The sequence below is a fragment of the Pelophylax lessonae genome (genome assembly GCF_965119305.1).
Source record: "Pelophylax lessonae genome assembly, chromosome: 8".
In the NCBI taxonomy this organism is placed as follows: domain Eukaryota; kingdom Metazoa; phylum Chordata; class Amphibia; order Anura; family Ranidae; genus Pelophylax; species Pelophylax lessonae.
In genome coordinates this window covers 252,955,091-252,978,991 of record NC_138775.1, presented here as the reverse complement: position 1 = coordinate 252,978,991, position 23,901 = coordinate 252,955,091, and the positions used below count along the sequence as shown (strand labels likewise).

General features: G+C 42.5%; 1 protein-coding gene across 1 annotated transcript in view; it reads right to left on the bottom strand.

Moving 5' to 3' along the window:
- Positions 1–19,324: 19,324 nt before the first annotated feature.
- Positions 19,325–23,901, bottom strand: part of LPAR3 (lysophosphatidic acid receptor 3) — a 61,154-nt gene continuing 56,577 nt past the window's right edge. Inside the window, exon 3 of the mRNA XM_082265822.1 lies at positions 19,325–20,225. Coding sequence (XP_082121948.1) covers positions 19,900–20,225 — 326 coding nt within the window. The 3' untranslated portion in view covers positions 19,325–19,899. The remainder of the gene's footprint in view (positions 20,226–23,901) is intronic.

Below are 23,901 nucleotides of genomic sequence, written 5' to 3'. Positions count from 1 at the left end.
CCATCTTACAGTTGAAAAGGGCAGGTATGAGTCACGGGTTACTAGGAAGCTGGTGGCCCAACAACCACTGTACCCTTTACGGGAAGCTGTCCTGTTCATGGCAGCTTTCTAGCACATACATGCCACACCCTGAGGACTGGCGGCACTCCGTATGACAACTTAAAGTTGATCTTAATTATAATTACCCCGTTTCCTAATATGCGCTCTGATGGCATATGTGTGTGTGTGTGTGTATGTATGTATGTGTATATATATATATATATATATATATATATATATATATATATATATATGTATGTGTGTGTGTGTGTATATATATATATATATATATATATATATATATATATATATACATATACACACAGTATCTCACAAAAGTGAGTACACCCGTCAAATTTTTTAAAACATTTTATTATATCTTTTCATGTGACAACACTAAAGAAATGTCACTTTGTTACAATGTAAAGTAGTGAGTGTACAGCTTGTATAACAGTGTAAATTTGCTGTCCCCTCAAAATAACTCAACGCACAGCCATTAATATCTAAACTGCTGGCAACAAAAGTGAGTACACCCCTAAGTTCAAAATGTCCAAATTGGGCCCAATTAGCCATTTTCCCTCCCTGGTGTCTTGCGACGCGTTTGCGTTACAAGGTCTCAGGTGTGAATGGGGAACAGGCGTGTTAAATTTGGTGTTATCACTCTCACTCTCTCATACTGGTCGCTGGAAGTTCAACATGGCACCTCATGGCAAAGAACTCTCTGAGGATCTGAAAAAAATAATTATTGCACTACATAAAGATGGCCTGGCCTATAAGAAGATTGCCAAGACCCTAAAACTGAGATGCAGCATGGTGGCCAAGACGATACAGTGGTTTAACAGGACAGGTTCCACTCAGAACAGGCCTCGCTATGGTCACCAAAGAGGTTGAGTGCAACCTGTTGAGTGCAGTGTTGAATACAACATAACGACCCCAAACACACCACCAAGACTACTACTGCCTTGCCAATATCAAAGGGAAGGTGGAGGAGCTCAAGTTCTCTAACATCCACAAGCTCTGTGATATCATCATGGAGGAGTGGAAGAGGACTCCAGTGGCAACCTGTGAAGCTCTGGTGAACTCCATGCCCAAGAGGGTTAAGGCAGTGCTAGGAAAAATGGTGGCCACACAAAATATTGACACTTTTGGGCCAATTTGGACATTTTGACTTAGGGGTGTACTTACTTTTGTTGCCAGCGATTTAGACATTAATGGCTGTGTGTTGACTTATTTTGAGGGGACAGCAAATTTACACTGTTATACAAGCTGTACACTCAATACTTTACATTGTAGCAAAGTGTCATTTCTTCAGTGTTGTCACATGAAAAGATATAATAAAATATTTACAAAAATGTGAGGGGTGTACTCACTTTTGTGAGATACTGTGTGTGTGTGTGTGTGTGTGTGTGTGTGTGTGTGTGTGTGTATATATATATATATATATATATATATATATATATATATATATATATATATATATTATCTGTTGAAGCCATAGTGACAGGTTCATAAAGTGGCACAAAAAAAAAAAAAAAAAATAATTACTAGCATCTTCTGGATAAGTCAGAACTTGGAACGAACTCCCAGAATTTTGCCGTAAATGATTTATTAAATTCCCCTATTTACAGCATGTTCCTTGGAGCTGGCAAGTAGTAAATACAGTAAAACCTTGGATTGCAAGCATAATTAGTTCCGGAAACATGCTTGTAATCCAAAGCCCATTTTATATCAAAGCGAATTTCCCCATAAGAAATAATGGAAACTCAGATGAATTGTTCCACAACCATTTATTCATAAGTCCTTATAACTCCAGTTTATAGTTCATATAAAAAGACAGCTTTACCCCGGATGTCTGCATACTTAGATGTGCCTGTTTTAATCATCAACTATGCAAGTTGCTAAATGTTGAACCTCCATTAAATGTAACCATATTGCTACACTTATGCCCCGTACACACGTTCAGATAATCGGACGACAAAACTCGCTTTCGACCTGATCGCACGATAATCTGATCGTTAGTACACAGCTTTTGACAGCCGATCACGACAGTTGGTCCAACAAAATCCGAAGGGACAAACAGGAAAACTTCTGTCGTACGACAGCCTCGCGAACGACAATCGTTTCATCAGTACACTATGCGTCCGCTAAAAATTGATCGACAAAGACCGCGCATGCTCAGAAACACTAAAATAGCCCCGAAAAAAGCCTGGCTGCCATTGTTTTTGTTTTGTACCATCTAATACGTAGCGAAGCAACCAGGAAGCTTTTCCAGAATCGTACGACAAAAATCATACGGTTTGTACGCATTGTTGAATTCGATGTTAGTATCATGAAACAAAATGCGAACGATAAGTCGTCCGATTATCTGAACGTGTGTACCGGGCATTAGAGGCGCCTATCTTCTCTTTTATACTCAGTTGTGACTTGACATTACTTGAATATCAAGACATCGCTTGTTTATTAAGTCAAAGTTTGTAAAACAATTTTGCTTGTCTTTCAAAACGCTCTCAAATCAAGTTACTCTCAATCCAAGGTTTTACTGTACACCGATCTGTCTAGCTATGCCTTACTCAGTCCACTTTTAGGCGATTCCTGAAGACTCATCTCATCAGGGAAAGCCCATCCTGCCTTAAAGAGGAAGTAAACCCAGTAATTTAACAGTTTGAAAAAACAGTTACATTTCCGGCACGTGCCCGAAATGTAACACTCCCATTGGATGTGCACTCAACCAAACTGTCAAACCATCCAATGGTTGGTATCATAACCGATCACATAAGCAGCATCATGGCAGTTGAAGATTAAATGGAGGCCAAGATGGCAGCTTCCTTGCTAGAAAACGATAGGAGGGTTTACTTCCACTTTCAGATAATAACGAAATCTTCTATTTCATCCCTTACAGTTATTACCTTTTATTCCACCAGCCTCTCCCTATTAGATTGTAAGTTTGCAGGAGCAGGGCCCCCCTAACCCTCTTGTATTGAATTGTATTGTTGCTGTATTGTTTCCTTTTATATTGTAAAGCGATGTGCAAACTCTTGGCACTATATAAATCCGGTATTATAATAATAATAATACAGCAACCACCTAGAATTCACTTGGCTGAAGTCAGATCAGTGTATGATGGTCTGTATGGAATAAGTCCAGTTTTTAATTATGTTCCTAATAGTTAAAGCTCATTTAAGTTTTCTTATTGTTTTTATTTACTGTTACAAAACTATGAGGCCTTGTTCTGGATGCTGGACAGCTCTAGTTCCTGCCTGCAAAGTCTTGCAGTTTGACACTGGGCAACCTATGCCATCTTGTAGGTTGGGCATGTGTAATAGTGAGCTGTAGCTATTACCTGGGTTACCAACCCTCCAATATATAAGCTTTCTGGAAAGTCTTTTCAAAAATTCTGGACTTAGACAAACCGGAAGACGTGATTGCAATCTTAACATTTCCCAGTCATTAGGGGTGTCCATGGCCTCTACAATCTGTCTTAGGTTTGTCATAGGCCTTCTTTCAAGCTTTAATTACAATTAACAGGAATGACAGTTTTAGAAAAGTGATATCACCTGAACCCTGGGAGTGCTAATTTTGTTCTACTACATAAAGACATTTTGAATACAAATTTTTGGTTTCTCTTAGTCAGAAAGTGTGATTTTCCCCAATGCAAGTAACTGGAGTCAGAGACAGGTTAAGCATTCCATGGTCCACTAGTAAAATTTATACTAATTTATTTTGCATTGTTATATTATTACCAAATTACTCTGCTGCTGAATGAAGAAGTTGAGGTTATCTGGAAAAACAAGTATTAAAAAAAGGAAGTTGTGCTATAATTGCTCTCTCTGTTGTTTTCTAATAATTTGCTACCTACAAATGCATTTGCATACTTGTTCCAGGGAAGCAACTCAAAATGTACTAAAATCAAAGGATTCGCATGTCAGTCAGGCAACAAGAAAAGAGAGACAGAGACGCGGGGTCTATGCAATGACAGCTAAAGACAAGTTACACCAAGTTTCCACCATACTGACTTACCAACAAATTTAAATTAATAACAACTTTAAACACAAGCAACAGATAAGCATATCAAATGGTTCTACAATAAATACAGGGTATAGGGGGAAATTGCAACAACTCACCAAATCTTTCCTGTTTTGTGTGAAATAAACAGTTTGTACACCGCAGGCAGCTGCAAGACGTAGAATCTACTTGTGTTTTTGAAGCAACACTAAACAGCTATTCTCAACCAGGGTTACCTAGAAGCCAAGAGTTCCTTGGAGGTTACCAGGCCTTCCTTGAGCTGTGGCTGAGTGACCCCCTATTAGAAGGTACCTGTACAGTTCTGGGGCCAATACCACTTGGCAGAGCCAGAACAAGGACACCAAAGGTTGGAATTTTTCCTATTGATGTCTGATAAATTGCTTTGAGCTGGGTCTAAAAATTATTTTAAGAGTTCCTTTAGGGTTCAAAGATTGAGAACGGATTAATTATTATTCAAAAATGAAGACTGCATTACATTTTACATTATTAGAATATGGTGTTTGGCCCATGCTTTAAAAGGTATCTAAACCCTCCCTTTACAATATTCTGGCCCAGTTCACACTGGGGCGACATACGCTCTGACTTTGAGAGCACATGTCGCATGACGTGTATATGTGAGCCCTCTTATCTGGTCCGACACAAGTCAGTCTGACTTTGAAAAAGGTTCCTGCACTACTTTTGCCTATTCAACATTATTGAAGTCAGATCAAAGTCAGATCATCATCTTAACTGATCTGACTTGTGGCATGCGACTTTTGCTCTGAGGAACTTGAAGGGGAACCCCATGCCAAAATTAAAAAAATAAAACAGCTTGGGGTCCCCCCGAATCCATACCAGCCCTTTGAATCTGGTATGGATCTTGAGGGGGGACCCCACACCAAAATAGTCCATACCAGACCCTTACCTGAGCATGCAGCCCAGCAGGTCAGGAAAGGCGGGGGGGGGGGGGACAAGTGAGCGCCCCCCCTTCTAATGGACAATATTAGGCCACATGCCCTCAACATGGGGGGATGGGTGCTTTGGGGCAGGAGGGGCTTTGTGCCCCCACCCCAAAGTACCTTGTCCCCATGTTGATGGGACAAGGGCCTCTTCCTGACAACCCTGGGCAGTGTTTGTGGGGGTCTGCGGGCAGGTAGCTTATCAGAATCCGGAAGCCCCCTTTAACAAAGGGGCCCCCAGATCCTGCCCCCCATGTGAATGAGTATGGGGTAAATTGTACCCCTACACATTCACCCCCCAAAAAAGCATTGTAAATAAAAACAAGAGATGATTTTGACAAGTCCTTTATTAAAAATTAAGAATGTCCCCCGTTGTTGCTCCAACATGTCTTCTTGTTCTGGTTCTTTTCCCCCCTCCAGTTCTTCTCTCTCTGCCGCTTATGTCTTCTTCCTCTGGTTCTTCTGACGGTTCTTCTTCTATTTTTCAGTGCTTTGAATACTGTCCTTTGAGGAAGGCAGAGATGTCATTAATCTTATCCTCCAACATCCAACTTGGAGCTTACACAGGGTTTGACATTCAGCGCAGGAAGGGGGAGTTCTAGTGGGTCAGGGGGTAGGTTAGTAAGAGATCTGAATGGGTAAAGCAAAAATTACATTTATTGCAGCAGGTTGGCTCATACAGGCACAACCATGTACCTGTAGATCACGGCTTTCTTCCGGGTCCACTTGCCCATGTGCACCCGGACCCAGAAGACTGTGCCATTCACTGCAGTAAAACTGATCAGCGGGTCCCAGCCAATGATTTACAGCCAGCACCCACTGATCAGTTGACCAAATGACAGAACAGAGCTCTGTGTTGGTAAACATCGCTACAGAAAGCAGCGATGTTCCGTTTTTTTCTCCCTGCAAAGCAGGGAGATAAGAACGGCACATTGCTTAAGAAAAACAGCACACACACTAAATATTGTTAGGCACACATTTAACCCCTTGAATATCCTAGATATTAACCCCTTCCCGGCCGTGTCATTAGTACAGTGTATATTGTTAGCACTAATCACTGTATTAGTGTCACTAGTGATGGCAATTGGCCAGTTCCCCCCAGCGTCAGATTAGTGTCAGATTGTTTGCTGCACTATTGCAGTCCCACTATAATCCCACTATAATCCCATTTACCTATAGATAAGCCTTATTATAGGCTTACCTATAGGTAAAAGGCATGTATGGAAGAAGGGCCGGGACAAGGGGTGGACAGGAGGGACGGTTTCCCTGTTCGCAATAGTTTATTGCAGGGACGGGGGCGCCCTGACCCTAACCCCAATGTAGGGTGAGGGGTGCGGGTTGGCATCTTTGCACTGGTCCCTCGATGGCCTTGTCCCGGCCCTGTATGGAAGTTTACTTCCTCTTTAAAAAAGATCAAAAACAACTTTTAAAATTGCATTAATGTGTTAAAGCTTATAAGAGATTTTAGTAATTGGTTGGTAGGTGTACTTTAATTTTAAATTCTGATTTAAGTGTACCTTTAAGTGATTTCTGAGATCTGTCAAGATAAAGAGTCACCTGGGTATTGTATAAATGGTGGTACAAGGTCAATCCATCTGCATAAATCATTTTAAAGCTGAAATATAAAAGGATCCATTTGCATTTAACTTACATTAGACCCATAACTTTACTTAATGGATGTATATACAGTGCCTATGTCCATGAATCATTTATGGAATGGTTGCATTTAGGCCAATGTCCTGAAAGCTTTACATGCTCTGAATTACATAATTCACAGCATTATGTTTTAAGCTGGTATTAATTCTTACAGGTAAGCAGAAGAGAGGATGTAAAGGACATTCCCTGCTTACTGCAACCAATAATCTCTAACAATACTTCAGAGAACAGAAAAACCGTTAAATGGGGCTGCAGGGAGAACATCGCTAATCCTGACACCTGAGCCTTCAGGACCATTGGCCAGAAGGTTGCTCTCCAGAGCTTTTTGTGACTCACATAATGAGATAGTGATGGACACAAGGACGTGCACAATGTCAGCTATACTTTTCTGGGAAATGCAGCACATTGTAATCGGGGGGGGGGGGCAAGGCAATGTTTCTTTTACCACAGTCTTCCATTGCAGCAACAAATTCTATTACAAATTGAAGTGACAATAAACTCCCAAAGCACCCAAAGCCGATTTTTGTTTTGGCTCTCTGAAGCTGCTGCCGCCATTCAAGGTAAGTGAAGCGCGCTGTGCTTTGTAATTGGCCTGGTGGTGGAGGAAGAAGGAGGGGGCCGAACTTCGGAGGGACAGTGCCGCAGCGCTGTCTCCCGGGTGTGGGGAAGGGTACCTGTCAAAAACAGGTACATGTACCCGTTCCCCCCTCCCTCCTGAAAGGTGCCAAATGTGACATCGGAGGGAGGGAGGAAGCAAATAAGTGGAATTGGACCACAAGGATTTGCCCCCTTAATGACCAGGCCATTTTTATTTTATTTTTTATTTTATTTATAATTTTTTATTTATTTTTTATTTTATTTGTAATTTATTTTTTAGTTTATTTTTATGTTATTTTTTATTTTATTTTACTTTATTTTTATTTTTTTTATTATTTATTTTTATTTATTTTTATTTTTATTTTATTCTTTATTTTATTTTTATTTGTATTTTATTTTTTATTTTATTTTAATTTTTATTGTTATTTTATTTTTATGCTATTTTTATTTTATTTTTTTATTTTTATTTTATTTTATTTGCTGACTTTTTTGGACTTATATCTATATATATTTTTGCTCATATGATCATATGGACTCACTTTGTTAGGTGATTAGAACTAATAATCTCATGGGTTTTTCACAGAGACCTCATTGGGGAGCCAAGAGGTGGGCCCCCTGAATGAGTGCGTAGCCAAAGGGCGTTGAAAGAAAATCATCATGGCCTTTCAATAGCCACACCATTACAGCCAGCGAAGTTTTAGAGTGGGAATCAGACGATACCGGTCCCAAGGGGCCACCAGAGCGTCTGTGGCATCTGCCAGAGGATCCCGAGACCTGGCTATGAAACTCTGTACCTTCCTGTTGAGAGGAGAGGCCAACAAATAAAACCAATAACACAGCGCAAACACCGATAGTGGGTGGAAAAAATATAGTGGACTTGGTGTTGAGTTATTCACTTTAGGGTCAGCACAAGGGGGTACTCTTTACTTCTAGAGGAAAAGAGATTTCATCTCCAAATACGGAAAGGTTTCTTCAGAGTAAGAGCTGTGAAAATGTGGAATAGACTCCCTCCAGAGGTGGTTCTGGCCAGCTCAGTAGATTGCTTTAAAAAAGGCCTGGATTCTTTCCTAGGTGTACATAATATAACTGGGTACTAATATTTATAGGTAAAGTTGATCCAGGGAATATCAGATTGCCTCTCGAGGAATCAGGAAGGAATTTTTTCCCCTGCTGTAGCAAATTGGATCATGCTTTTCTGGGGTTTTTTGCCTTCCTCTGGATCAACTACGGGAATAGGATTATGTATATGGGATTGTACGATTGGGTTTTCATTTTTGTTTTTTATTGGTTGAACCAGATGGACTTGTGTCTTTTTTCAACTATGTAACAATGTAATGTTCCTGACTCACATTCATACATACCCATACAAGGGCCAATATAGACAGAATCCAGGTAACCTACCAGCATGCAAGGTGAAGCAGCGGCATTGCCGCATTCTACAGTCAGTTGTCCTCAGAATTGCGCATAGTTACTAGTAGGAGTGTCCCACTCATCCCTTCCCCCATCTCCCAGTTCTAAATAAAACACAAAAACCAAATTCCCTGGACTGATTTTTGTCTGAGCCAAGAACTTTTAATGCCGTGTGTCTGCTGTCAGTTGTGTAATTCTCAGCAGCTCTCTAGGGGGCAGTGCTACACAAGTTTTACTTTTTGAATTGAATTACTGAAATAAACTTTTTGATGATATTCAAATTTTTTGAGATGCACCTGTATGTAATAAATTTTCAGCTGTAAATCAACGGGTTTAGTTCTGCTTTAAATCGGAACTAAACTTTCTCAATTAGCATTAACTATTTTTATTCCTTGTGCTGCTAGCATTAGTAAATAGCTAGGAAGGTATATTATCTTTATTTGTTCTAAACTATTTTTATTTAAACATTTCTTCAGTTGCTTCCTGGTTTCTGGCCTAGGCCAAAATTATGTCATACATCCCAGCAGTCTTAAGCCCCGTACACACGATAAGAAAATCTGTAGGGAAAATTCGTCCGACGACCGATCTGCCGATTTTCGGATTGTTAGTATGGTGCTTTCGACAGCCGACTCCGACTTTTCAGCTGACAAAATCCTGATGTGAAGGCTATAAAATTTTTGTTGTCCGTAATACAACGTCGGATTTTTGTCTCATTAGTAAAGATTTCGACAGAAAAAAATCTTAAGAGCAAGACTAGGCATGCTCAGAGAGAAAGAACACATACAAAGCAATCCAACACATGACATCACTTATGAAGTAGAATTTTGTCGTACGGGAAAATTCGTATGAAAATAACCTCTTCACTTTCCACACCAGACTAGCATTCTACAAAAACCGGACGACAGATCGTTCGATAATCTGATCGTGTGTATGGGGCTTTATGGCCATTTTTCCCTTTATCTAGAGGAGGGGAGGAGGGGCTTTCTTAGCTAACTACACCCTCCAGCCTGTATGCCTGAGCTAAGGGCAGATGGATTCCAAGAAGTAAATGCTACAAGAATCATCTGCTCTTACTCAAGATGGCCATGGCTAGAAATGCTAGGGGGGGATGGTTCAAGGTGATTTCTCAACAAAATGAAACATGAAGACATTGACGTATGGGTGTGTTTGCTCTGCATATTATAAATAAATTTAATAGTGTTTTAGGTTTGTTGTGTTCAGATACAGTTGAGTTGTACTTTATACTCCGGAATCATGGAAGACAGTGCAGCCCCTTAGGTCATCTGATACAAAGACAGGATTGCTTGGTGGAACTAAATCCGCCAATTTAACAGTTTCCCAAAACAGCTCCATTCATGGAATGCCTGGAATGATAACGGTTACAGTTACTAATGTGCTTATGTTAGCCATTAAATGGCTGGTGTCATGGCTGATCACTTGTGGAGCAACTAATGATCAAACAGAGGCCAAGATGGCAGCTACCTTGGCTATAAAGGATAAAAGGATTTTGTTCCACTTCAAGTACAGAATGGGGGAAATTTGCTAACCCTGGTGAACTCAGAATCTGATGCAGCGGTGCATAGTACCTAATCAGCTTTTAAATTCAGCTTGTTCAATTAAGCTTTGGCAATAAAACCTGGAAGCTGATTGGTTACTATGCAGAGCTGTACCAGATTTTGCACTCTCCAGTGTTATTAACTACTTGCCGACCGCCCCACGTAGATTTACTGCGTCAGGGTGGTTCAGCTGCGCATAATCACGTAGATCTACGTGATTATGTGCACATGGTCTCGGCGGCTTGCGCGCGCTGCCGGAGCCGCGCTCCCGCTGTGATTAGACTCAGCAGGAGGCAGACCGCGGGAGGAGCAGGCGTGATCGCCGCCAGCCCCCCGCGATCTTCGGCAAGACTGACAGGAGAGCCGTCTGATATGTAAACAATGCAAGACGGCTCTCCTGTCAGAGAGGCAGGGAAAGATCGAGTAATTCAGCTAAGCTGAATCACAGATCTCCCCACACAGTTAGAAAGCACATATAGGGAACACACTTAACCCCTTGATCACCCCTAGTGTTAACCCCTTCCCTGCCAGAGTCATTTATACAGGAACAGTGCATATTATTTAGCACTGATCACTGCTAAGCTGAATCACAGATCTCTCCCTGCCTCTGTTAAATCCATCCCCCACACAGTTAGAAAGCACATATAGGGAACACACTTAACCCCTTGATCACCCTCCAGTGTTAGCCCCTTCCCTGCCAGTGGCATTTATACAGGAACAGTGCATATTGTTTAGCACTGACCACTGTATTAATGTCACTGGTCCCCAAAAAGTGTCACTTAGTGTCAGATTTGTCCGCCGCAATGTCGCACTCCCGATAAAAATCGCTGATCGCCGCCATTACTAATAAAAAATAAATAAAATAATAAAAAGTCCAAAAATCTATCCCATAGTTTGTAAATGCTATTTTTTGAGCAAACCAATTATTATAAGCTTTTTGGGATTTTTTCCCCAGAAAATATGTAGCAGAATACAAATTGTTCTAAACTGATAAAAAAAAATGTGATTTTTTAAGTTTTTTTTATTGGGAATGTTTTATAGCAGAAAATAAAAAATATTGTTTTTTTTTTTTTCAAAATTGTCGCTCTTTTTTTGTTTATAGCGCAAAACCTAAAAACCGCAGAGGTGAACAAATACCACCACAAAGAAAGCTCTATTTGTGGGAAAAAAAGGGCATCAATTGTATTTGGGTACAGCATCGCACGACCGTGCAATTGTCAGTTAAAGCAACCCAGTGCCGAATCACATAAAAAGGCCTGGTCATTAAGGGGTTAAAACCTTCCCGGAGCTGAAGTGGTTAAGTAACCCCCAAAATGTATCTCCTTTGTATTAGAACCACAAGCTATGCAACACTCTTTCTGTGTACAAGATAGCCTTAGCATGTATAGCACCTGAGTCTTGGTGGGCCCTTCCTATGGAGAAGCAGCCATCTTCATCTGCCCCATTATTACTTTCAGAAGAGAAGTTTAAATGCTGAATATGTCATATGGCCAGGAATGTATGGCAGGATCCAAGATACTTTTAACACTCATTTGTGAAAAAAAATCATTTGCAAGTACAGTGCAGGTAGAATATTTTATATGCATTTTCTGGGATAATTAGAATGCCATTTAATGAGCAAAAAGGGGACACCAATACATAAGGTTTTCGTACCCTTACTACACCATGGGAGTTTGTTTATACCCCTTACTACACCATGGGAGTTTGTTTATACCCCTTACTACACCATGGGAGTTTGTTTATACCCCTTACTACCCCATGGGAGTTTGTTTATACCCCTTACTACCCCATGGGAGTTTGTTTATACCTCTTACTACACCATGGGAGTTTTTTTTCTTTTCTTGATTCAGATGCTATAAATATAACGAAGTGTTACCCTAGTATTAAGTAATTACAAAATATTCTCAGCACGAATGCACATAAAATGATAAGCATTCAATAAATATGTTTTTTAGCCCAACAAAAGTAAAAACTCACATAGTCAATAAAAAAAGACAAACAATTACACTTTATATGGTGATCTCCTATGTATCATGCATAGGAAGTTCATTAAAGTATAACAAAAATTGAATGTTTTGGATAGAATGGGGAGGTATGAGGACTCCTGTCAGATTTCATTGCCCTCTGTGTCCCCATTAGTGAGATACACCCTCTATATTTGTCCTGTTTACCATTATCACCAAGAGTGGAAATGAAAGAAAACCCCAAATTTTGGGCTAATGAACCTGTAAGTAGCCAGGGATTTCCCTCACTTTGGAGTTATTTCCTCCCACTTCATGTTCCGACTATGCGACATAGGAAAATTTTGCCAATTGGACACTGATGGTAGATTGTGCTTTTGCAAAAAGCAAACCATTCCCCAGCCAAATGTATATCCACATTTATACACTCAACGGTCACTTTATTAGGTACACCCTACTAGTACCAGGTTGGGCACCCTTTTGCCTTCAGAACTGCCTTAATTCTTCCTGCCATAGATTCAACAAGGTGTTGGATTCCTGGGAGATTTTGGACCATAGTGACATAACATCACGCAGTTGCTGCAGATTTGTCGCCTGCACATCCATGATGCAAATCTCCCATTCCACCACATCCCAAAGGTGCTCTATTGGATGACTGTGGAGGCCATTCGAGTACAGTGACCTCATTGTCTTGTTGAAGAAACCAGTGGTGAGATAATTGAAGCTTTGTGACATGGTGCATTATCCTTCTGGAAGGAGCCATCAGAAGATGGGGACACTGTAGTAATAAAGGGATGGACATGGTCAGCAACAATACTCAGGTAGGCCGTGGCGTTTAAGCCATTCTCAATTGGTACTAAGGGGCCCAAAGTGTGCCAAGAAAATATCCCCCACACCATTACACCACCACCAGCCTGACCCGTTGATACAAGGCAGGATGGATCCATGCTTTCATGTTATTTACACCAAATTCTAACCCTACCATCTGAATGTTGCAGCTAAAATTGAGACTCATCAGACCAGGCAACGTTTTTTCCAATCTTTCATGTTCCAATTTTGGTGAGCCTGTGCGAATTGAAGAGTTATGCCCCGTACACACGTACCGATTGTCGGCCGTAAATATTCGGCCGACGACCGATCGGCCGATTGTAGGCTTGTTAGTATGATGCTTCCGACAGCCGACATTTTTTGTTGGCCAACACCAGAACGGCCGATTGTTCGCCAGTCAGTACAGATTTCGGCCGACAGACAGCAGATTTGCAAGACTGGGCATGCTCAGAAAAAAGACAAGGAAAGTTAACCATCACATGACATCACTTCTGCAGTCGGCTGTTGTTGGCCGACAAAATTCGTGTGCAGTCTTTTGCAGTTTTCAACAGACACGACAGCCCTGGACAAAAGACGGCCGATCGTTCGGCCGACAATCGGTACGTGTGTACGAGGCTTATGTTTCCTCTTCCTAGCTGACAGGAGTGGCACCCAGTGTGGTCTTCTGCTGCTGTAACCCATTTGCTTCAAGTTGCGATGTGTTTATGGTATTCCATATACCTTGTTTGTTATCAGTGGTTATTTGAGTTACTGTTGCCTTTCTATCACCTTGATCAGTCTGCCTATTCTCCTCTGACCTCTGACATCAACAATGCATTTTCCTCCACACAACTGCGGCACACTGGATATTTTATCTTTTTCGGCTCATTCTCTGTAAGCCCGAGAGATGGTTGTGCATAAAAATCCTAGTAGAGCAGCAATTTTTAAAATACTCAGACCAGCCTGTCTGGCACCAACAACCATGCCACGTTCAAAGTCACTTAAATCCCATTTCTTCTCCATTCTGAGGTTCAGTTTAAACTTCAGCAAGTCAACTTCACCACATCTAGATGCTTAAATGCATTGAGTTGCTGCCATGTGATTGGCTGATTAGCAATTTGTGTTACCAAGCAATTGAACAGGTGTACCTAATAAAGCGGCCGGTGAGTGTATATGACACACAGCATGTGTATATGTGTAAAAAAAGTGCGCAGGATGTGAATCAAGTAAAGCTGCAACCTTAGAACCAATCGGGGAAAAGAATATATATAAAGAAGCAGGTGCGCTATACTGATAAGTGTCAACCAATCGGGTTGAAGTGAACCAAAACAACAATATGCAAATCAAATAGTCACACAACTAATACATATGTGTCAATTGGTAAACTGATATACATCAAATGCAAAAATAAGGTTACTATATCAGCAATGTGAATAACTGGATCACACTCAAGCCTAACCCAGCCTAAAGAAGTTCCAATAATTGGCACCTAATCTGGAACACCTGATTCTAACGTCATACATTTGAAGTGGTGTCTCTGACCATCTCCTGTACTATGTCCAGCGGGAACACTCTGCAGCCACACCGCACAGCACACCCAAGATACTTGCGTGGATATATTTACTGGTACCAGAGAGGAATTGTCCAGAATGAGGACGCCTAGGAGAGAGGTCAAGCATCATTCAGGAGAATTTACGATCGAGCCCTAAATTATCCATTGTCTGGTAAGAGGCTTATCCTCCTATTTGAGTGGTATCCCATCCTCCCCTGAGCACTTATTCCTCAACTGGAGTTTTCCATACACGCCCTTAAAATTCTGCTCTCTGGTAAGGGGCCAGTCCTCAACATGGTGGCGGGATCATCTGCACCTTAAAGTTGCTGTGGATACTTCACTTGGATATCTTCACATCTAACTGAAAATATTGTTTTGGACTTAATGCACCTTTATTTCTAACCTTTCACCTTCACTTGAGTGTGATCCAGTTATTCACATTGCTGATATAGTAACCTTATTTTTGCATTTGATGTATATCAGTTTACCAATTACCACATATGTATTAGTTGTGTGACTATTTGATTTGCATATTGTTGTTTTGGTTCACTTCAACCCGATTGGTTGACACTTATCAGTATAGCGCACCTGCTTCTTTATATATATGACACACAGCATACCTCCCAACGTTTTGAGATAGGAATGAGGAACACCAATTAGCAAAAGTATCTAGGCATAGGATACACCCCCCTGCCACGCCCCTTAAAGGAAATTATACAAAAGAAATGAGTTAACCCCAGAAGTGCTTTTTTACCACTACTATTCCTTTATACTGGCTTTAGAAATTTACAAATGAAGCAATTTTGAAATTGGATGAAAGGTTTAGCACTGGGAAACACTTTTTGAAAGATAAACTGTGCATTTTATATACAACTATATAGATCAGACCAAAATGAGGGACAAATGAGGAGGAAAGAGGGACAGAGGGACTTTATTTAAAATCGGGAAAATGGGGAGCTATGAGCACAGGCTTTATTCAGTAAATCTTGTTTGGTTCCTACCAGAATAAACTGCAATGTGAGCACCCCACCAGCTAAGACTCCAGCTCACTATTGCATACAGTCATGGAGCTTAGCGGCAGTATTATATATATATATATACACACATACAGTATCTCACAAAAGTGAGTACACCCCTCACATTTTTGTAAATATTTTATTATATCTTTTCATGTGACAACACTGAGGAAATGACACTTTGCTACAATGTAAAGTAGTGAGTGTACAGCTTGTATAACAGTGTCAATTTGCTGCCCCCTCAAAATAACTCAACAGACAGCCATTACTGTCTAAACCGCTGGCAACAAAAATGAGTACACCCCTAAGTGAAAATGTCCAAATTGGGACCAAAGTGTCAATATTTTGTGTGGCCACCATTATTTTCCAGCACTGCCTTAACCCTCTCGGGCATGCAGTTCCCCAGAGCTTCACAGGTTGCCACTGGAGTCCTCTTCCACTCCTCCATGATGACATCATGGAGCTGGTGGATGTTAGAGACCTTGTGCTTCTCTACCTCCTGTTTGAGGATGCCCCACAGATGTTCAATAGGGTTTAAGTCTGGAGACATGCTTGGCCAGTTCATCACCTTTACCGTCAGCTTCTTTAGCAAGGCAGTGGTCGTCTTGGAGGTGTTCTTGGGGTCATTATCATGTTGGAATACTGGCTTGCGGCCCAGTCTCCGAAGGGAGGGGATCATGCTCTGCTTCAGTATGTCACAGTACATGTTGGCATTCATGGTTCCTTCAATGAACTGTAGCTCCCCAGTGCGGGCAACACTCATGCAGCCCAAGACCATGACACTCCCACCACCATGCTTGACTTAGACTTGAAAAAGGAGTGTGCATGCCCGAACCGGGTATTCGCGCATGCTCCGAAAGGCATTGTGAGCCCAGCTTGCCATTCCTGCCCTTCTTCCTGTCCGTGACGTCAAACGCCGCCGGCCGCAGCAAGTGTCCCCGCCCGTTAAACCCGGAAGACGACAGAGCGGGCTCTCTTCAGTCTCCCCTGACCTGTCAGACACCTCCTGGAAACTGCAGACCGCTATACCACCTTTCCGGAGCCTGACGTCTTCATATGCTAATTCCCTAACCTCCATGTGAGTCACTATGTTTTTATTGCCACATTAAAACGTTTATCACACTCAGAGGCGCTCTCCTCTCTTCCTATTACCATGCTTGACTGTAGGCAAGACACACTTGTCTTTGTACTCTTCACCTGGTTGCCACCGCACATGTTTGACACCATCTGAACCAAATAAGTTTATCTTGGTCTCATCAGACCACAGGACATGGTTCCAGTAATCCATGTCCTTAGTCTGCTTGTCTTCAGACAACTGTTTGCGGCTTTCTTTTGAATCATCTTTAGAAGAGGCTTCCTTCTGGGATGACAGCCATGCAGACCAATTTGATGCAGTGTGCGGCGTATGGTCTAAACACTGACAGGCTGACCCCCCACCCCTTCAACCTCTGCAGCAATGCTGGCAGCACTCATATGTCTATTTCCCAAAGACAACCTCTGAATATGACGCTGAGCACGTGCACTCAACTCCTTTGATTGACCATGGCAAGGCCTGTTCTGAGTGGAACCTGTCCTGTTAAACTGCTGTATGGTCTTGGCTACTGTGCTGCAGCTGAGTTTCAGGGTCTTGGCAATCTTCTTATAGCCTAGGCCATCGTTATGTAGAGCAACAAATCTTTTTTCCAGATTGTCAGAGAGTTCTTTGCCACGAGGTGCCATGTTGGACTTCCAGTGACCAGTATGAGTGAGAGCGATAACACCAAATTTAACACACCTGTTCCCTGTTCACACCTGGGGGGTCACATGACACCAGGGAGGGAAAATGACTAATTGGGCCCAATTTTGGCGTTTTCACTTAGGGGTGTACTCACTTTTGTTGCCAGCGGTTTAGACACTAATGGCTGTGTGTTGAGTTATTTTGAGGGGACAGCAAATTTACACTGTTATACAAGCTGTACACTCACTACTTTACATTGTAGCAAAGTGTCATTTCTTCAGTGTTAGATAGAATAAAATATTTACAAAAACGGGAGGGGTGTACTCACTTTTGTGAGATACTGTACATACACACATACACACACACACACACACAAGGATGTCTAATTACCTAAATAGTTTTTAGTATATTTGAGTTTACTGTAGTTTAATTAATATTTACTAGATTAATTTTAGAGTTTTTTTTATTACTTGTGTATAAAATCTTTACCATTATATACAGGGTGCTTTAATGTCACCTAGACAGAAGAGCATACTTGGCTTGCCGATAAATCCCAGTGCCTTTGTGATATTTCACCGTACAAGTCTTATTGAAAATCCAGCCAACTCTATATGAGCTAAAGAGAGGGGTGTGTGCCACTTTTCTATACCTGTATCTGTGACTGTGACGTTGATAGAACAAATTAGCAGGAGAGCAAATTACCAAGGCTTCTCAGGTTGTTCAGAGAATAGTGCTAAAATGACTCATCCCTATCTACTCGCTGCAAGCGGTAAATTTAAAATATTTCATAATTACCTGACAAAAAATTGTAAACAATTGAGAAAAACACAACAGATTTAACTAATAATATATATATATATATAACTGCCCCCAGGCAGTTATTCATGCTCCCACCCCACCTCTCCAAACCAGTGGAGCATCTGTAATGGAGCAGGACTTCTAGGTAATAGGGAACAAATCAACTTCCGCCATGTGACAGGGCTTGGGCCTGATTGGCCAATCACCAGATCTGAAGACTGTCAAGTGGGGTCTGCAATGTCCCCCCATCATATATCCAACACTGGGGTGAAGACAGGTTGGGATGCTGCAGTGGGGCAGTGGAAAGGAAGCATGGCTTGGCAAATATAAAAGCCAAGGGGATAGTGGTGTGACAGAACCATCTGACTTTGTATTATATTGTTGCTGCCTCCTTTCGTCTGTTTGTTCGGCTGTTCCACGGCCCGTACAGCCCCCCTTTGTTCCTCTATGTTTTAGCTGCTACGCTCCAAATTCCTTTAAATAGGTTGTCACTATGTCTGCAAATTCAATGTGTATTAGCTGCAGATTGAGGGGGGGGGGGATTGTTTCCAGCAGCCCCCTCCTAAAGAATGTCCACTGATTAAGTGCTTTTGTCTAAAATAGGACAGTATGTTAATAGGGTCTGAGACTATTGATAAGCATGTTAATGAGCTCACCTGGCTGTAATTACACAGTCATTGTTCATGTGGTATTCTCAAAGTATATATAAATGTTGTGTTTCTTGCAATAAAAGAGAAGAGAGTTACTCTTGATCGAACCTCACTACAGAGCCTTGTCTCGTACTTGGGGGGGAATTATTGATGTGCTTCATGTATGGTGGATTGGAGTGGTCGATAGCTGTCCGGGTGTTTGGGAGTGGATTATCCTAGACGACTGTAACCCCTTTCATACTTTGGGGTGTCGTAACAAGTGGACTATCCACAGCATGGGTGTCCAACCTTTAGGCTTCTCTGGGCCACATTGAGTGTAGAGAAATTTTCTCGGGCCGCATATAAAATATATACTATAGTTAAGGTATATAAGTAATAAAACAGCGCCACATCCTTCTCGCACAGCGCTCCCCCTCCCCTCCCCTCCGAGGCAGCCTCTGCCTACAGTTAGTTGGAAGCCGCTGTGGCTGTGCCCCCGACTCAACTTCCTTCCTCCCCAGCAAAAAAATACAAATTGTCAGGGTGCAGTGGGCCGCATTGCCTGCGGTTCTGGGCCGCATGCGGCCCTTGGGCTGCAGGTTGGACATGCCTGATCTACAGACATTGTCACTTTGATTAGCCATAAAGGTTTTTTTATGTGCCCCTTTGGTTTAATTTTATTATTAAGGGCCTGACTTCAATGAGTGTATCAGTAGCTAGGAAGGGTTCTCTTATTGACTTCCCTGACTTTTGCACTAAGCTCCACCCAGTGATGGGTGGAGCTTTGCTCTGAAGCCAGGGAGGTCAAGACGTTAGAGACAAAATAAAAACAGAAAAATTCTATAAATGCATTAGGTCACATTATACATCAGAGATCATCACATAAATTGTAATACTTTTCTACTTACTGTATAGTTTTGTCTAATGTGGAAAATATATAAGATCTTCATCAAACATTTATTATTTTATATACAACAGGGCTGTGGACATGTGTATAAGTACATCATTTAGTATGTTGAGACAAACAACTAGTATATTTACATGATTCATATTTATAAAAAGTCCACCACAGGTCTATATACAGTAATATGTCATCCGGTCTTCTATTTAATACATTTCTTACATTGACATAAATAAAATATGTATCGGTTTTTTACTTCCTCAAAGTCAATGTGAGTCATTGCATTCATTCTCTTTGGGTCACTTGGCATTTACTGTCGGTGACTGGCTGCCAATTTCCTCTAGGTAATGACTCATAGTCGTGTCATTGCTCCGCGTGCTGTTCACCGTAGATGGAAACCTCGAGCTGCGCCGGTTTCCCCTATAAAAGCTGCAACGCATCATTCCTTTAAATGTCCTCCACATCTCCTCGTCCTTGTAGGAGTAGATAATGGGGTTTATGACAGAGTTCATCAGGGCGAGCAGAAGAAACCACCTTTTCACCTGCTGAAGTCCACATTGGGTGCAGTTGAGGCCATCCAACAGCAGGACCACCATCCCTGGAGTCCAGCAAATTACAAATGCACCTGCAAGTACAAAGTCAGAGGTTTCACGGTCAATGAAAGCAAAGCACTATTACATACTACAAACTGTCAGTTAACTTCATTTTGAACAAAACCCAATAAAAAAAAGGTTACTTTTGGATAAAATGGGGAAGGGATAGAACTTGCCAGGTTGGAGGTCACCCTGGAGACCCATCATTTCTCTACTGCCGTTAAAACTGAGGTTAATTACTGCCCCATCTCCTTAATGCTGCTAGGAGATGAATCCCTATTTATTGGAAGCGGCCGCAGGTACTGGGCAACTTGGAATGGAGGCGCATGGTTGACGGCATCAGAGACGCAGATGAATGGATAGCTAGATGCAGGGGGACCAGGGAACACAATGCGGCGATATGGAGGCCTTGGTTAGATCACATTGGTGACCCTACCCTCATGCCCTCCAGCCTTGATAGAGCTCTGCTGATTTTGGCCGATCCATCTCTGGCTGATTTAGACAATCCCTGCCCCCAGTCCGGCCCCTGAGTTAGAGTCTTCCCCCATCTTACGATACTGCCAGGTGTGCTGTTTGCAAGCTACAGCTGGTGTGCAGTGACTGGGACGTGAGGTGGAGATGGGTGTGCTCCAGACATTGGCAGGTACGATTCTTTTTCTCCCTCTTCCCCTCTATTCTCCCTTTCCTACTACCTTTTCTTTTTCTCCTCTTACCTTCCTTTCCGATTAAGTAATGCCTACCGCACAAGTTATGTATGCCCTGTGACAAGCATGCTGCCGGCGCTGTGACAGTTGACCTTCCGGGTCGTACATGCCCTGGCTGCTATCTGTCTTGTGTACTGCGATGCCCCATGTAACGCCCCCCCCCCCTCCCCGCCACCCGGCTTGGGTGGTGGGGGGACCTATGGGATCATCCTTGGCCGGGATGCCTGCTCGGGGAGCGGTTTGTTGGAGGCTCTTTCGGGCCCCCCTCTCTCTGTACATGCCCTGACGGAGGACCCCAATGCGGTGCTATTCTTTGCCCACTCAGCCGCCTGGGTACTCGAGTTTTTATGTTTACCTCTGGTGCCCGGCAGCGTGCTTCCCGCCTTTAGGATATTAGCCCCACACTCTTGTTGTTCAACAGTATGTTTTCTGTGCGGAGCAGTTATACTTCTGGGTGCATGGTGCTGTTGGTTTTTCACCCTAGGCATCCATTTCTTTGAATGACGTTTATTTTGCTATTTTTCTTATTTCTTTTCTTCTGTTTGTATTGTGTGATTTTGTCGCAAATTGAAAATAAAGATTGTTTAAAAAAAAAAACTGAGGTTAATAGGTTTGGCAATTTTTACATGACTACAGTGGTCCAGCTTGGACCAATGTAATTATGAATGAGCCATACCTGTGGGATACGTATGGTAGCTGGAAATCACTATAGTAATCACTGCTACTACAGTGATCTCCACCAGCTTCCTGGTGCCATTGTGAGCAGCAACTGTCCTGTATTGTGAACACAGGAGGTTGCCTGCTCAGCACTGGCACAATTCAGGAAACACTTTGCATTTTATTGAAGAAGGCAAAGTGTTCTCTGATTTGACAAGGTGGAGAGGCAGGGTGGTGGCATCACAATTCCTACCTCGTCCAATCAGGGAAAACATTACATTCATTGAAAAAATGTAAAGTGTTCTCTTAAATGCATCTGTGGCATGCAAGTGACCCCTGTGTTCAGGAAGAAACAGGGAAGCTGCTTGGTTCAGGACCCAAAGCTGGTTGAGATCACTCTAGAAGCGGGGAATATAGCAGTTATTTTTAGTTTACATGGAGGTCCCACAGGTATGGCCCATACATACCCACAGAAGGTTGGTCCAAGCCGTCAGACATTCCATGCCTAAACTTCAGCTTTTAGTAACTACACTAAGGCATGCCATACATGCGGGGCCGCCATCAGGGGGGACAGCCCATACACTTGTAGGGGGCCCGAGCGTCCCGAGGGGCCCAGGCCCCAACCAGCATTTGTTGCTGCTGTTTAGTAACAAGTACAACTCGTTGGTAGGGGCCCAGGCCCTCAAACCAACGAGTTGTTGACTTACTATATAGTAATATTTAGAGCTTTTTTACTGGCGGAAAGTGCCAGAACGGTGTTTCGTCACCTCCTCCAGAGACAGTGAGGGAGCGGAGTGATCCGATGCAGCTCATTTATTTTCAGCTGCAGTCTGAGAGAAGGGAAGGCAGAGTGATATCATCTGCACTCCACCTCTCCCTGCAGACCGGATGCTGGTTTGAGCACCAGTAGCAGCTCAGGCATGTGGAAGAGCTGTGCTAGAAACAAGTTGTTAGACATCATATTTTTGGTAAACTGCCTTACAATGTTGCTGGATGTGGGCCTGTGCTGTTACTGTCTCTCTGTTGGATTGGGCTTTCCCTTTGCTCGATGGGGATGTCTCTTTGCTATATGGGGATGTCTTTTTGCTGAATTGGAACGTTTCTTTGCTGAATATGTAGGGATGTCTCTGCTGGATGGGGCCATCTCTTTGCTAGATTGGGCTGTCGTTTTGCTGAATATATGGGGATGTCTCTTTGCTGAATATATGGGGCTGTTGGTTTTGGTAGGATGGCCAGTGGGTGGGCCCTGGGGAATGTTGGTGGTCAGGCTGGGAGGGGGGGGGGGTGCCTAAGCCTAAAGCTGCGATGGCTGCCGTGCATACATGATGTGATTTTCTTTCCTGCAACCACAGGCTGCAGGAAAGAAAATTTGCTTGATTCCCCCATCAACACGATCAGTCAGCAGGAGGAGCTGTTCCCGCTGGGAGAACACAGGGATTACCGCTAGCAGCTATAATAGCCACAAGCAATGATTGCATGTACAAAATCCAGCATGCTATTTGTACCAAAGTCATACAACAATCAATTTGGGCACAATCAGCTTGCCCATAGATGAGGAGCAAGTGATCCCTGCTGAGCTGGGCAAGATTAAAACCATCCATGGGCGGCTTTAATCATGTCCCTGTCCCCAGGATGTAGATGGACAGTAAAGGAGATGCGGTGGATTGATGATCTCATCAATCTGTTACTTTGCTCCCTCCTCCTATCAGCATGTTCCTTGCTAGCAAATGAGTTCTGCAACACATCTGATTGACTCCTGGAGCTTCTTCTTCCTCTTCCAGTCTTTGCTCTGCTGTGCATGTACAAATGCCAAGCCAAACTCAGGTACTTAATACAGAGCTGCATACATTTTTGGAACTTCATAGAATTCAGTTTTTAAAAGAATTTAAATACAAAACATTCCCTTTAAAGAGTTTTATTCCTACTTTCAAAGTGAAGTCACCTACGCTTGCCCCCTCATTGCCAAATGGCATCGTTAATAGCACGCCACATTTCAATAAGTAAGAAACCACCAGTATTCAGGCATGCTGTGAAAGCCTGCATATGCTCAAAGGCCATCCCTACAGAATGAAGGCAGTCAGAAGGACACACATTAAGGTTGGAACTGTGACAAACATTATTTTCAAAGGCAAATGTGCAGCTTTTCACAAGATACAAAATGCTACAGGATGCGGACACTGGTCAGCCCTGGGCAGACAGCCAACAGTGTCATGTCCCACTTGTCTGCATCTGAGGTCTGTAGTTCTCTATTACAGTTTGATGATAAAAGATAGAACAAGACCTGGTTGTGTAACAAAATCAAAAATTAACCACTTCACCTCCGGAAGATTTACCCCCCCGATATGCC